The sequence below is a fragment of the Coccinella septempunctata genome, chromosome 7 (genome assembly GCF_907165205.1).
Source record: "Coccinella septempunctata chromosome 7, icCocSept1.1, whole genome shotgun sequence".
NCBI lineage: Eukaryota > Metazoa > Arthropoda > Insecta > Coleoptera > Coccinellidae > Coccinella > Coccinella septempunctata.
The window spans coordinates 1887851-1901394 of record NC_058195.1 but is presented as its reverse complement, the minus strand read 5'-3'; the positions used below and the strand labels follow the sequence as shown (position 1 = coordinate 1901394).

The window sequence follows — 13544 nt, the reverse complement described above, 5'->3', positions numbered from 1 at the left end:
AAAGACCCTAAAGAACACGAAGAGCCCTTCCGCACCTACTTGCCCCACCACAGCTCGAGCAATGACCCTTGGTCAACTTTGTCAACAAGAACTTTGGTCTGGTAAAGAAATATACGCTTTATTAAATTCTGAAGGTTAGATCTAGGGTTCATTTTAAGTGGAAATGGTTCCATGAATGCAAAATGAATTTTTAATATGAGAAAAATCTTAGTTGTCGATACCAGCTCTGATAACATGCTGGAATTATCAGATTCTTTCAAAAAAGTCTCGATTTTTTTGAAACAACCCAAATCTTATCACATTTTCCTCCATTTTTTAATCGGAAATTAGCCAAAATGAAACATCAAGAGCGTACGTTGTGTAGCTATGGTAATTTTCCCGACAAAACTTCGGTGACATATCCATTCATTACATGTAAAATCGGTTCTTTCAATAATTTGATTAAAGAAAGAACTTCCAAATTCTTGTATACTGAAATACTGCCTAAAAACCAATGGCTGCTGCAAAAAAACACTGTCAATGTTCCGGACGAGCAGGAGCGGGAGGTGAGAATCTTTCTATTGAAAATTTCCAATTTTATTTCGAAAGGGAAATCGGATATGTCATTACACATTTTATTTCCAAGGAAACAATTGCCATGCTCGCTTATTTCGTGATTTTTTTTCGACGGTACGTGTAATTTAATCTTTCGCGGTGAAAAACCTACTCAATAAGACCTCAGTATGGGAGACAGGTCCAAGAGACAGTGTCAGTGCACCACAGGAGGTACCGGGGGAGGTAAACATTTCACCAACTGAAAAAAAATGACAGTGCAGCCTTACAGTGAATCACTTGGATTTTATTTCAGTCGTTTTTGATGGTTGAAAACTTTTTGGTGAATACTCGAATAATTTTCAGGAGTTCCCAAATTTGGCATCAATGGATTTGGACGAATTGGTCGTTTGGTGTTGAGAACATCGATGGAAAGAGGTGCTGAATGCGTTGGTATCAACGATCCTTTCTTAGATGCTGCCTATATGGAGTACCTATTCAAGTACGATTCTACCCATGGTAGATTCAAAGGCGACGTCAGCCACGAAGACAAATCCTTGGTCATTAACGGCAGGAAAATACCAATTTTCAATGAGAAAGACCCCAAGGTGAGTTTTCTTCAGTCCAACATAACTTGTGAAACTTAGGTACACCTTATGGTCCTTAGGAAGCCTACATAAGCAGCCCACAGCACTATTCGCAAATGTCTTGAAAAAGTGCCTTGCTTTGATTAATCATTCTTCTTTAATTAATAGCCTTTATCAGATCAGCTTATTGAGTTGAGCACATATCTTGACGTTTTAGATTGGTCTGGGGATTATGACAGATAATTGATATTTTCAGCAAATCCCTTGGGGAAAAGTTGGTGCCAACTACGTGGTGGAATCAACCGGCGTCTTTACCACTACCGACAAGGCCTCTGCACACATAGACGGTGGTGCCAAAAAGGTCATCATTTCGGCCCCCTCTGCAGACGCCCCTATGTACGTCTGCGGCGTCAATCTGGACGATTATGACCCTAACGCGCCTGTCATCTCCAACGCCTCTTGCACCACCAATTGCCTGGCGCCGTTGGCCAAGGTCATCCACGACAACTTCGAAATTGTTGAAGGTTAAAGAAAGTTCCATTTTCGTGTCTTTTTTTACGTATAATCTCCACATATTTCAGGCTTGATGACGACTGTGCATTCAACAACCGCTACCCAGAAGACCGTGGACGGCCCTTCAGGCAAGTTGTGGCGTGACGGTCGTGGGGCAGCCCAGAACATAATTCCAGCTGCCACTGGTGCCGCTAAAGCCGTAACCAAAGTCATCAAATCTCTGGAAGGGAAGTTGACAGGTATGGCCTTCAGAGTGCCCACGCCAGACGTCTCCGTGGTAGATCTAACCTGTCGTCTTGGTAAGTCACGAAAGAACCATCGCCGAAACGGGATCTGATCGACTTTATCCACAGGCAAAGGCGCCTCCTATGACGACATCAAGAGGGTGGTCAAAGAGGCGTCGGAAGGGCCCTTGAAGGGTATCTTGGGGTACACCGAGGACGAAGTGGTATCTACCGATTTCGTAGGCGACACGCACTCGTCGATCTTCGACGCCAAAGCTGGGATTTCCTTGAACAACAATTTCGTTAAGTTGATATCGTGGTACGACAATGAGTACGGTTATTCCAGTAGGGTGGTAGATCTGATCAAATACGTCCATAGCAAGAGCTGAGAGGTTCATCATCTGAAATAACATCTGGTTTATCGAAATGTATACTTTCAAGTGTTCAATAAATAGATGTCATTGATACAGTGTTGAATTATTTCATCCCCCATCGGTGCATAAAGAGTCATTATTCACTTGTGATTTATGGGCCATTCTTCACTGGTCTATAAAACTTCAGATTCTCAGTGAGATGCCCTCAACGTCATCTGCGTGAATATAATATCCATCAGGACAGCTCGTTTCTATATATGAAAGCCTCAAGAAAAAGTGAGCATGCCTTCGACTGAAATTGGCTACCTTCATTGTGAAGAGCCCTGATCGCTAACACCCTTGACTAGTGAGGCTACTAACTTTTGTGTGCCATGTAATTACTATGACTAAATAATATTGAAAACCACAAAGTTGAGCCAATTTTTGTGTAATGTGTCAAACTTCCGTGGCCAGCTTTTAAAATAGTGAATAAGGCACTGAGCATTGCTATCCAAGCTTTCTTCTTTTGGTTTCCCTTAACACCCATCGACTTAGTTGTAAGTTTCTTAATTGGAAGGCACTAGCCGTCAACAACGACCTCAGTATGGATCTGATAACTGAGTCAACCTAAACAAATCCAGACTTCGTAAATCAACCAATAATCGACCAACAAATAGTCAAACTAACTAGTCCAGAAGAAAAAACTGGCTTTTAGGAGCCAACATAGACTCAAATGAAATGTGGCTGTTTACCAAACTCGAGGAAACTTTTCCTCCTCCCAATCAAGTGCTACTAAGTCACCCTGACATACAATTTCAAATAGTGATCGAACATGTCATTATGTTTGAAACTTTACCCATATTTATTTTATTGATTCCATGCTGCCTAACATTCCGAGCGCCAAATGTTGGAACCACACTATTCACCGAGTCTGACCTGACCAAGCAATGCTGGGATTCGGACAGCATCTCCCTGCTCCACTCCAGGATGTTCCTGGAGCTGTTGCTGCCCTGCCCGAGGGTCTTGTACGAGCTCGACAACGAGTTCGCCTCCGACCTGATCAAGTACTTCAGTCTAATATTGACCACCATGCATTCGTTCCCAGATGGGAGGAAGAAGCAACTCAGCATTTATGCCATGGAGGATATTATTGGTGAATAAGGATCCTTTTGGTCTGTATGTTGTTGTTAAAAGGTCCGATTTTATTTTCGCAGGCGGATATTTCCATTCCTTGCTCCTGCCCATAGCACGTTTCTCCTATTACGCGGGTATCATCAACTGGAGGAGTATGAGGAAGTTGAATCGTTATTACAATCAGCTGAAGGAGGTACTCAGGACAGAGGGACAAGGATGGGCTCCACCCCGGCCCCAGAACTGTAAGCAATAATGTCTGGAGTTATCCTTATTCTGGGTAGGCCAACGAAAACTTCACATCACTATTTATTGGCCAGTTTCCCGAGTAATCGCAGCTAGGTGTCGTTGTGGTAGCTTTGACCAACCTGCCTTATGATGTGAATGAATGATTGCCTTATCGCTCACACACAGAATTCGTTCCAGGGGAAAACTACGACGCTAGGAGGCTGCCCATGCGTTCCAAAGCCGCCTGCCTCGAAGGAGAGGTCCCGTGCAGCAACATCAGACTCTACAGACGTCTCAAGTGCTGCGACGAGCTGAAGACTTGTGGTAGATGCATGAAAGTAGCCGTACCAGTGCCTTTCTTCGACTGCAAGATGAAACCGCACGCCATGGCGGTCCCTTTCAAGAACTGCCCCATCTTCGACGTCAATTCGGCCAGATCTGCCTACGTGCTGATCCGGTTCTACGTCCAGAGCTACAGGTGCCTCTACTGCAAGTGCAACCACGGCGACTGCCTGAGGATATTCAGGAACAACTTCTACACCTGGCTGGTGGACGAGGTGGTGCCGAGGTTCAACGACGACAAGACTTACGTGGCCTTCGGCGGCGTCATAAGGCTGCTCAAGACGCTGGAGTGTCAAGGTTTGGTCTATGTTTCCACTACTTGAAATCGGAAAAAAAATTCTATTTTTTCCAGTCGTTGTAGGCTTAAAAAACCTCAGCTTGTGCAGATACATCATAAGAATCTGAAAGTTCACTTATCTCCTAACCCTGATGATGTTTTTCCGTCAATACAGAAGTGCGCCAGTGCCAGTAGAGTTACTAAGTTAATACCTCCTAAATGGCCGATGGCGTGCTCGTCTTTGCCATTTGCCATTCTTAGGTATTAATTGTCAGTTACTCTGCATAAACTCACCATTACGCAGAACGCAGAATACGTAAAATTAGACTTTATGGGTGCTTATCTGATACTCTGTCTTTACCATGAGTCGTTTTATATTCACCAACTGCCTGGCTAGAGAGAGGATTCATTCTGACCTTATCCCAAGATTTTTCTGAATTTTCATTACTGTATTCATTTCACATTCTTCTGATTTTGTTTATTATGTATTTGGGCGGTGAAAATCTGAAGAAATTAGAGAATAATCTGGACGAATTTTGGTATTTTTAAAAATTGGGGAGTTACAAGAGAAAACGCACTGTTCAGGATGTCCAGGCGAAAATTTGACCGCCCCAGAACCCCAGAATCGAAGAATGTTGGAAGATTTAAAAAAAAAGGTTAACTTCTGTTTTGGGAGGACCAATTTCCATCTGAGTTCAGGAGTAGGCTAGATTCTATGATGTCTATCTTCGTTAAAGAGGTAAATTGAACAAGTTTAATTACTCCTAATTTGGGACGGTTGTAGGTGTCAAACACGTCGATTTGCTGCACGAGAGACAGTGCTACAATAGAATGGCCGGTGTCAGCGAGGATCCATTTATCGAAGTGAGTCGATTGGAAAAAAAATGATTGTATCGTAATTCATCATGGATATTTTTCAGTACACAAGGCACAAACTGAAAGTGATACTGATTGCCCTCTTGGTTGTTCTGCTGTTATGGTTCCTCTTGGCCTCGTGCATCATTTGCTGTAGGATGGCAAGAAGTGAGTTGAGTTTGAACGATATAGTATTTTCACTAATTTGTTCTATTCTTATTCTGGATCACAGAAAGATGCACTTGTGGCAAACCAGCCAGGAGCGAATCGAGCAAGTCTGGCAGATCGTGTCCTCCAAGTAAGTCAAATCAAGTGAAAAAACTTCTCCCTAGAGCTTCTATTTCATTTTATTATCGTACTTTATTGCTCTTCAGTTTCGTATCGATTTAGATTGAACGGAAATAGATTTCATTTGAAAGCTTCTAAATATTAGACGGTCAATTTATTCGGGTCACTGGATATACCAAGTGATTCTGGAAATAGCATCAGGCTTTTAAAATATGGCTGTCGTTCTCACTCGATTTTAATTCCAATCAATCAGTCGAAAAGTTTTTCACGAATTGATCTAAACCTTTCCCAAGAAAAGTTTGAGGTCCCCCAGACTATCAGTGAATCCTTATTTTATATAACTTGTCATGAAAAACACTTGAATGCTAAATTTGACGAAATTGCTGCTCTGTAGCGTTTGTTAAATCTTTTCCACTAAATCATTCGGATCAATTCTTGTCTTCATAGTAGACTTATACGACTTTCATTTTTTTTAAGCCCTTCTCTGAGTTATTCTCTAGTCGAATGTGATCGTTGATTGCTCATTGTTTTTGTAGGGAAATCATCAACACTTCTGGACAAGATACTTGGCGAAAAGTGAGTTGTTTTGATTCTGCTCCAACCCAACGTTTAACGCTTTCTTAATTTCAGGGGTAGAAGACGCAAACTCTGGTGTAGTTGCGGAAGTAAGAGTAAGTAGTAATGAAGGAATAATGAAAACGTGTTGGAGTCTCTTAATCCTTCAGTTTAAGGCGTGTATTCTTCTCGAACATGGAGGAACAAGCCATTACCTAACAATTTCTGTCTCCTCTCTCGAAACCTACCAGTGGCGCCATTAATTTCTCCACTATTCCAGCCTACTACTCCCTCACCGACGATACCAGCAGAGGCAAGACTTCGAGCCCTAAATCTGAAGATTCCAGCCCTAAATCCGTTCCCTCCAGTCCCACCAAATCCAGTTCTCCAAGAACCTACTTCAGCTCGGACTCCCAATCCAGATCCTCTAGAGGCGACGTGCAGGTCTACTCGGCTGCCGAAGAATCCGCCTCCAACATCAAAGCCGGAAGCACTTCGGCAGAATCCAGAGGGCTGCCGCCCATCGTGGAGATGTCCGAGAGGTCCTCGGCTCCAGAGAGCAAGGGCAAGGTGAAATTTGGTCCTTCGGCGGCCAGGATGTCCGCTACAGGTGAAATCTCGATATACGCGATAAAAAGTTTGGTCATCTGCGACCGATTTAGAGTTGAATAAGTCACGTGGTTTGTTGTAGGAGACAGCGTGTCCGGAACGGATAAGCAGGAGTCTGGAACGGATCTGGGATCGGGTCAGTCGGTACCAGGCAAGGCTCAGAGGTCGATCAAAGAGGACAGCTTAGATTCTGGGTAAATATGATGAAATTTTATGATGTTCACCAAGAGCACCTTAACAGGCCCTTATCGTTAGCTTTAGGCATTTCCTAATTCTACCTTTGACTTCACCCTGGAAAGTTACACTTTGGTAGGTGGTACTGAGTTTAGGTCCATGGTAGCCTTCAGAACTAGTCTGCAACAGTCATATTCCCTTATTTCATGAGTGGTTTCATTCTGGTTTGGGGTACTAAACCAGAAGCTTCTTAATTTCTTTCCAGATTGAGTAAAAATGCAGCCTAGGATTCGATATAACATCAATAGGTTCGATACATTCCACAAATTCACTATTACTATCCATCTCTACCATCAGCTTTCGTCTTAGTATCAAAAAAAACTTTCAAAACGCCTTGGAATTAGGGGTGTCCATTATTTGCTTTTAAGTTTTCAGTTTCTCATAAACGTTAGTACAAATTATTATCCAATTAGGCTCAGGTCTAAGGCCTCAAAGGACAAAAGGTACCTAAGGATCCTAGTGTATCAACCACTCCAAGGATCAAGTTCTTCAGCTCATTGAATCTCTGCCTATTACAGCTTTAATAGACAGATTAGTTTCGGAAATATGATTTTTTTCATGTTTTTCCACTAAGTTATCTAACCCTCAAAATTGACAAGAACTGGAGAGATCTTTGTTGTGGGATACTCCATTTATAGAAAGCTTATTTGGTTTGCTGAATCTTTTCTCCTAGACATTTTTTCGTGGATTCATAATTTCGATTGGAAATTTCCTTTTGAAAATGTGAAGAAGGCTGCATCATACATATACCTGTTCTTCTAAATTTAAGACACAGTTAGGGAGCTGGAACATTTTGCAGAAGAAATTGAGAAATGTTATTTCTCTTTATTCATCCAGTTCAATATTTTTTCAGGAAATCTGGCAGTATACAGGTGAGTGAACTGAATGTTATCATGATATTCGAGCTTTTTATATGGATCGATTTATCTGAGTTTATTCATCAACATAAGAGAGTTCCCGAAGCTTCAGAATTTTATAAAAAAAGGCACCAAACACAGAAAAATTCACATGATTTTTCAAGTTCTAAAGCAATCTTTTCCAACTACAGTGTTTTCCAGTTCTGGAACTCTTTTCTGAGAGAACTCTCTATGTAATGTCCAAGTGCACCACTAATAGGTGGTTTACTGCAACATATGAGTAAAAAAGGGTTAATTTTTTTAATATTGCATTAACAGGCGGATTCACAGGCTCACTGCTACAGCGATGAAAGTGATGCAATAACTGAAGGAACTGGAAGGTGAGAAATATATTTCAGTCCTCAGTGGAAGTGTCGTTTTTCCGGTTTTAAGCCATCAGGAATAGCTTTGTGTTGTGATTGGTAACTGCCCAATCTCCTCTTTCCTCCTTTAAGATCCTGTTGTCACCAGATGGCTCCTGTCTTGGTGATAAGTACTTTAATAAACTGAAGAAAAATGCAGTACAAAGAGATTCACTCCACTTTAACTGCATAATCTTTGCCAGCTTACTTTTATAATACTTATGACATTAGGAGACTTGGTTTTCAATCGAAACTCTTTCCTTTTTTCACAGAACTGACATATCTAGCGATTCTATTGAACAGATACCACCCCGTTGAAGAGAGATGCCCAAATGGGAGTTTTACAAGAAGCGATAAAAGTTATGAGGAATTAAGAATAAAGTATTATTTTTTGAATATATATTATATAACTATCGTATGTGCAATAAAATATTTTTCCCTTCGAATTTCCTGTCCCTTAATGATTTTGAAGGGATATATAAAAAGGCTAAAGGTAATGGACAAGAAAAAACCCAGCTCTGCACTGATCATTTTGGTCAAACCAGACAGAAGGCTTTTTGGGTATGATCTTTTCTAACTGGGAAAGCAACAAATTATTGTTAGTGCTGTGTCTAGTCTAAGGAATACAGGGTGTTCACAAAAAACTCAAGATGTGACTTCTTCGAGGCATGTACCTATTGTGCCATATTGAAAGCGTTGATCAAGGTGAGAAGGAAAACCTTTCCTAAACACCGCATTGTGATTTTCGTGTCTAAGAAAGACTAGAAAGACCATTTTTTTCTATAACTTACTGGCAGTTCCGTGTAAGTTTAGATGTGCGTATATGTTGGGTGTTGAAAAATTGATTGCTTATTTTCTGAGGAATTATATAAAGTTTATATTGGTGCTAAGAGATCTCATCCCACTCAAAAAAGGCGAAGTTTATTGAATAATGCCAGCATCTATTAGTTTTCATTGAGAGCTCAGTCTACAACACTATCGATTAGAGTGATACGAGCCCTTTCGCTACATTTTTAGGTTATATTCAGTCAGGAAAATATTCCCAACAGAAAATTCCAAGCTGGTGATGTAATTCGAGGTAAGTCTCCAGACTATGTTTTCATTTCGTTCCCTATTATGATGAATTATTTGATGGGCATTTCGAAAGGAACTAAATTAAGAAAACGCGGCAGAGTTCCTCTCGTGATAGTTTTCGTTCTATTTTTAAAGCCATTCATGTTTGTTCATCCAAGCTCGAACCTTCCGAAGTTGTGCCCATACAAACAACGCAGCCTTTATGAAGTTCGGTTGATGAAGTGAATAATATGCTCGGATATCACCTTGTATGAAATTCGTGTATGAAAAGCATGACCTCATATAAAGTGAGCTGAATTACTTTAATATCGAGCTCAATTAGAGAGATCTGAGAAGAAAACATGAGCGATTCCAAAGAAGTTGCCAAGTCCTCGTCTGATAGTGACAGTGGTAGTGATGAGTTAGATGACAGTGCGGTGAATTCAAGGGAAAAGAGGGAAGTAAGCTGGTAAGAATTTTTCTATAGACATCTCTATTCTTGGTGTACCATACATCAATACGTATAATATTTATAGATTGGAAAATATTAGTAGTTGATGCTCTGTTATGTTTCGAACTGAAGCGAAACACATGCTTTTTGCGTCAAATCAAAGTCGATGTTGAACTGAAACTCCCGTACTCGTGATTTATTCTTGACTTCTCCTTGAAACTTCATGAGAAAACGAATATCTTGCCCATTGCAGATTGGAAAAGCCACTTTAGCATCTCCTCATTGTAGAATAGGGACACAAGAACCAGAACTAGTCATACCATTCATTTTCCCTAAACTTCTCCGAATCATCAATTTAGCTACCACCCTAATAGTGTTTTGCTAAGAAATATGGTAGACTCTTGACAGGAGGAGAAGAATTATAGAAAAAGTAAGACATCTGATGATCTTGCCAGTAATGTTTACTTCGGAGATGTCTGGTTTATTCACCAAAGCTTCCAAATTGATTTGAATTTGAATGATCACATCAGTATTTCATCCAGTTGTTGCAATCCATCACCAAGTCACCAAGGGCGGCGATCTTTAAGACTTGAATGGCCTCCTCCATCAACATCGTCTGGAACTTGGAGGAACGATCTGAGACATGTACAGTTCGGAAATAGAAGATATGGGCAACAAATGCAGTTATACTGTAGGAACGGATATTTTTTGGGAATCTATCACCATCATGGTGTGCGTGGAACGCAAAATGAGAATGATTTACACAGTGAGTACTTTAAGTTTTCTGAAAACCTTCGCCAACTCTCAACTTTTTTAGCATATTTGGAGTTGGTCAACGCTGGCCAACCAGGTCATGTAAGAATCAAAGGAACCGCAACCAATGCCTACGTTGGCATGGACAGAAAAGGAAGATTGTATACTGAAGTGTGTACCTATGGAAAACTTTACATACACAATATCGACTCTGATTAATTTTTTTTAGTTCAACATGAACGAAGAGAGCACAGTGTTCATAGAATCTCTGAGAGGATTGTATAACATCTACCTCTCCAGAAAGTACGCCCATTTGGGATGGTATATTGGGATCAAGAAGTCTGGAAACTTCAAACGCGGCCCTAAAACTGGATACACTCAGAAAGCAATACAGTTTCTTCCAAGAAGGGCCAAATTCCAATGAAGCATTTATAGATATCATCTTATTGATAGACAGTTTAGAAAATAATACGTATTATTTATTCGACAGTATTAATAATAAATAAAATAATATTTTTTGAATCATGTAATTTTTATAAAGCTCTTATCAATAAGGTCAGTTTGTCAATCTTCAGAAGAAATAAAAAATTTGAACTCTCTCTTCGGAAGATATCTCAAATATGCAACTAATAAGAATTAATTCAGATGCACCTGCCGATACGAATATCAACAAGTGTTACGATCTGAATTGAATTAGTCAATTTGCCATCGCCAGGACAACTAAGTGGAGAACGTTCCACCGAAGAAGAGCAGATGCTGACCATAGTTTTGGTCTCATTAGACCTCGTCAGAGCAACACAGCTCCTTCCTCTTTGAAAGTAGCAGTCTTCGATTCTGCATGAATCATAAGATGGGTTTCGAAGAAATTTTCTTTCGTGAAGTACCCGTACATGAATGGGAACCCGTTTTCTGTTTAATCACTTTCTGATTAGATAGGTACTCTCAAATTGGAATCAACTCATTTCGTGACTTTTAGATAACTATTCCCTAAGTCTCCTACGCCTTCAGTTAAGAAAATGGTATACATTTGATATTCTTCCACCGATATTATTAGACTTGTAACTACTTTCCATAACATTAGGTTGTAAGAATATTGGAACATTCGCTGAAAATCAGTAAATTAGTCACGTGCGGGGTAATAATGGAAATCTTTATCAGAAAATAAATATTTGGCCATACGATGAGTGGAAATAGTTAACCAGTGAGGAAGTTTGAGAGTTTATATTGATTTAAGGAGTCATTGTTGTATTTTACCAGATTTTTTTTACTATAATGATCAGATGAAATAGGTGCTCTGCTTATGTGACAACATTGTAATGAATAACTGATCTGGGTAAGTCATTTCCCAAAATTGAAATTAAAAATACTTTGAAATGAATTCAGTTTCTGATTTTTTCATCACTTACCTCATCCTGGAAGCCTATTTTGCAGCTTCATTATATGAAATGGGGGGGAGGTGTTCAATTTCAATAACTGTACAAATCAGCAACTGAGCCTTTAATGAATAGGTTTTAAAGATTCCAAAGGAAGTCCTTCTGTGGATATTCTTTAAGGTTTTTACATGATACAGATTGGGACTGGGTACTCTAAACATGACAAAATTATGTTTACCTATGATGTAGTTATAAATTCATTCAAAAACGCTTTCCTCAAAAGAATAATGAAGCTCTGAATTAGAAGATATTTCCATGGCTAGATCGATTACTCGATTGTTCATGTTTCATCTTTTTAGTTTGAAATCGTGAAGGATGAGCAGTGAATCACATGGTTTTGGACAAAAACTGAGATTATTTTCGGAAACTGGATACCATTTGACGATAAGGAATGATGGAACTGTGGAAGGTTCAGAAGAGGATGATAATCCAGAATGTAAGTTGAGGATCTCTTATTTTTCGAAAAATGCAAATTTCAATCAGCGATATCTCCTGTTATATTCCTCCGATCCGATTGAGATTTCCAGTTTTATAATCAGACTTGCCATGGCTTCCACCCTAGCACAAAAACTCGATTTCGAAAATTTCGATTTTTTTGGGTCAAAATGAGCAAGGGGTTAGACCCCCCTAAAATGACCTATTTGCGACTCTGTTTGAAAATCAGGATGTTCTATTACTGTTTTAGGATATGGAGTGCATAGAATTTGTTCTGCAGATTTTAGAAAACCCTACAGTTGATGATTCAATAGAGAATTGCACTCCTGAGAGCTCTTCGGAGTCAACTCGAAAATGAAAAGTGGAAAAACAAAAAAAAATATTTTCTCCTAAACGGGGCCGGATATTTTGAATTTTGGTATGAAAATATAGGTTTTCGAACAAGCTGAACCTGTTGCGAGCAATTTCGAAAGCCTATCACCCTTCGTTTAGATTTTCATCTTGGAAATGACATTTTTCAAAAAATGCAAATTTCACTTTAGAATTCCTCAAAGACTGACTGAACGGCTGTGCCGAAATGGATGAAATTCTGAGATTTATTACTAGAAGAGTTGGTCTTTTAGAATATGTATCACGTTTAGATCTGCAATAATTTTCCTGAAAGAAAAATGGCTCGAAAGTTGACTTTCGAAAAATTCCCAAAAAGATGGGGTCAATTGAAACTTGCTCGAGACCGAAAGGCGGTTTCTTTCATGCCATGGTAGAAGTTCCTTTCGTTAAGAAATTACCCAAGAAAAAACTCCTTACTTACCTTAACGTCATATTTTCAGGTTTCTTAGAACTCATTAGTGCCGGACCTGGACTTGTCCAGATAAAAGGTATGGACAGTAATCTTTGTCTTTGCTTCAATGAAGAAGGCCAACTTTATGGAGAAGTGAGTGGGAACAATCAAAACATTACTTTACTGAGATCCTACGTTGCAGCAAGAATTCTCACATGAAGGCACAGTGTTTCACGAAACTCTGGAAGGCCTATACAACGCCTACAAATCAGTGAAGCATCCTGACTGGTTCGTGGGCATCAAGAAAAATGGAAAACCTAAACCTGGACCGAAAACTAAGTATGGTCAGAAGGCTGTAAGATTTTTACCAAGAAGACTGAGAGTATAGCGATAGCGACTAGCACAGAAAAAGTTATTTTTATTCTCATCTATTCGCTTTGAACAAATTTGATCATGACAAAAATGTTTGCTTCTTTTCATCAGTGTCAGGGTTCTTATATTCTTAGTAGATATAATATGTGCAGAGGTGTTTTATTGATAGAATAAAGTAAAATTAAAAAGTTGTGTATTATCGCATAAGCAAAAAATTTTTGATTTATAGCTTCTTCCTTGTTCTTGATCCATATGATAGATACATATAACCTAGCACTTAT

General features: G+C 39.6%; 4 protein-coding genes across 7 annotated transcripts; all 4 read left to right on the top strand.

Annotated features, from left to right (window-relative positions):
- Positions 1-374: 374 nt before the first annotated feature.
- LOC123316488 (glyceraldehyde-3-phosphate dehydrogenase 1-like) lies at positions 375-2320 on the top strand. 2 transcript variants are annotated; one of them, XM_044902589.1, is made up of 5 exons: positions 375-545; positions 898-1139; positions 1375-1642; positions 1700-1930; positions 1985-2320. In XM_044902589.1, the coding sequence occupies exons 1-5, from the start codon at positions 494-496 to the stop codon at positions 2242-2244; spliced, it is 1053 nt and encodes a 350-aa protein (XP_044758524.1). In that variant the 5' UTR covers positions 375-493; the 3' UTR covers positions 2245-2320. The 2 variants fall into 2 exon arrangements, with proteins under 2 accessions (XP_044758524.1, XP_044758523.1); XM_044902588.1 differs by lacking the exon at positions 375-545 and adding an exon at positions 626-777.
- Positions 2321-3014: 694 nt separating this feature from the next.
- LOC123316481 lies at positions 3015-8431 on the top strand. 2 transcript variants are annotated; one of them, XM_044902572.1, is made up of 13 exons: positions 3015-3361; positions 3423-3584; positions 3766-4206; positions 4971-5050; positions 5107-5209; positions 5274-5339; positions 5866-5905; positions 5960-6000; positions 6165-6494; positions 6576-6687; positions 7581-7599; positions 7903-7964; positions 8258-8431. In XM_044902572.1, the coding sequence occupies exons 1-13, from the start codon at positions 3049-3051 to the stop codon at positions 8301-8303; spliced, it is 1815 nt and encodes a 604-aa protein (XP_044758507.1). In that variant the 5' UTR covers positions 3015-3048; the 3' UTR covers positions 8304-8431. The 2 variants fall into 2 exon arrangements, with proteins under 2 accessions (XP_044758507.1, XP_044758506.1); XM_044902571.1 differs by having other exon boundaries at positions 6165-6521.
- Positions 8432-8891: 460 nt separating this feature from the next.
- Positions 8892-13431, top strand: LOC123316492 (fibroblast growth factor 1-like). 2 transcript variants are annotated; one of them, XM_044902592.1, is made up of 4 exons: positions 8892-9063; positions 11975-12111; positions 12941-13044; positions 13094-13431. In XM_044902592.1, the coding sequence occupies exons 2-4, from the start codon at positions 11991-11993 to the stop codon at positions 13277-13279; spliced, it is 411 nt and encodes a 136-aa protein (XP_044758527.1). In that variant the 5' UTR covers positions 8892-9063; positions 11975-11990; the 3' UTR covers positions 13280-13431. The 2 variants fall into 2 exon arrangements, with proteins under 2 accessions (XP_044758527.1, XP_044758529.1); XM_044902594.1 differs by lacking the exon at positions 8892-9063 and adding an exon at positions 11230-11575 and having other exon boundaries at positions 11974-12111.
- On the top strand, positions 9152-10764 carry LOC123316491 (fibroblast growth factor 1-like). Its single transcript, XM_044902591.1, has 4 exons — positions 9152-9507; positions 10032-10255; positions 10307-10413; positions 10472-10764. The coding sequence occupies exons 1-4, from the start codon at positions 9401-9403 to the stop codon at positions 10664-10666; spliced, it is 633 nt and encodes a 210-aa protein (XP_044758526.1). The 5' UTR covers positions 9152-9400; the 3' UTR covers positions 10667-10764.
- Positions 13432-13544: the final 113 nt, after the last annotated feature.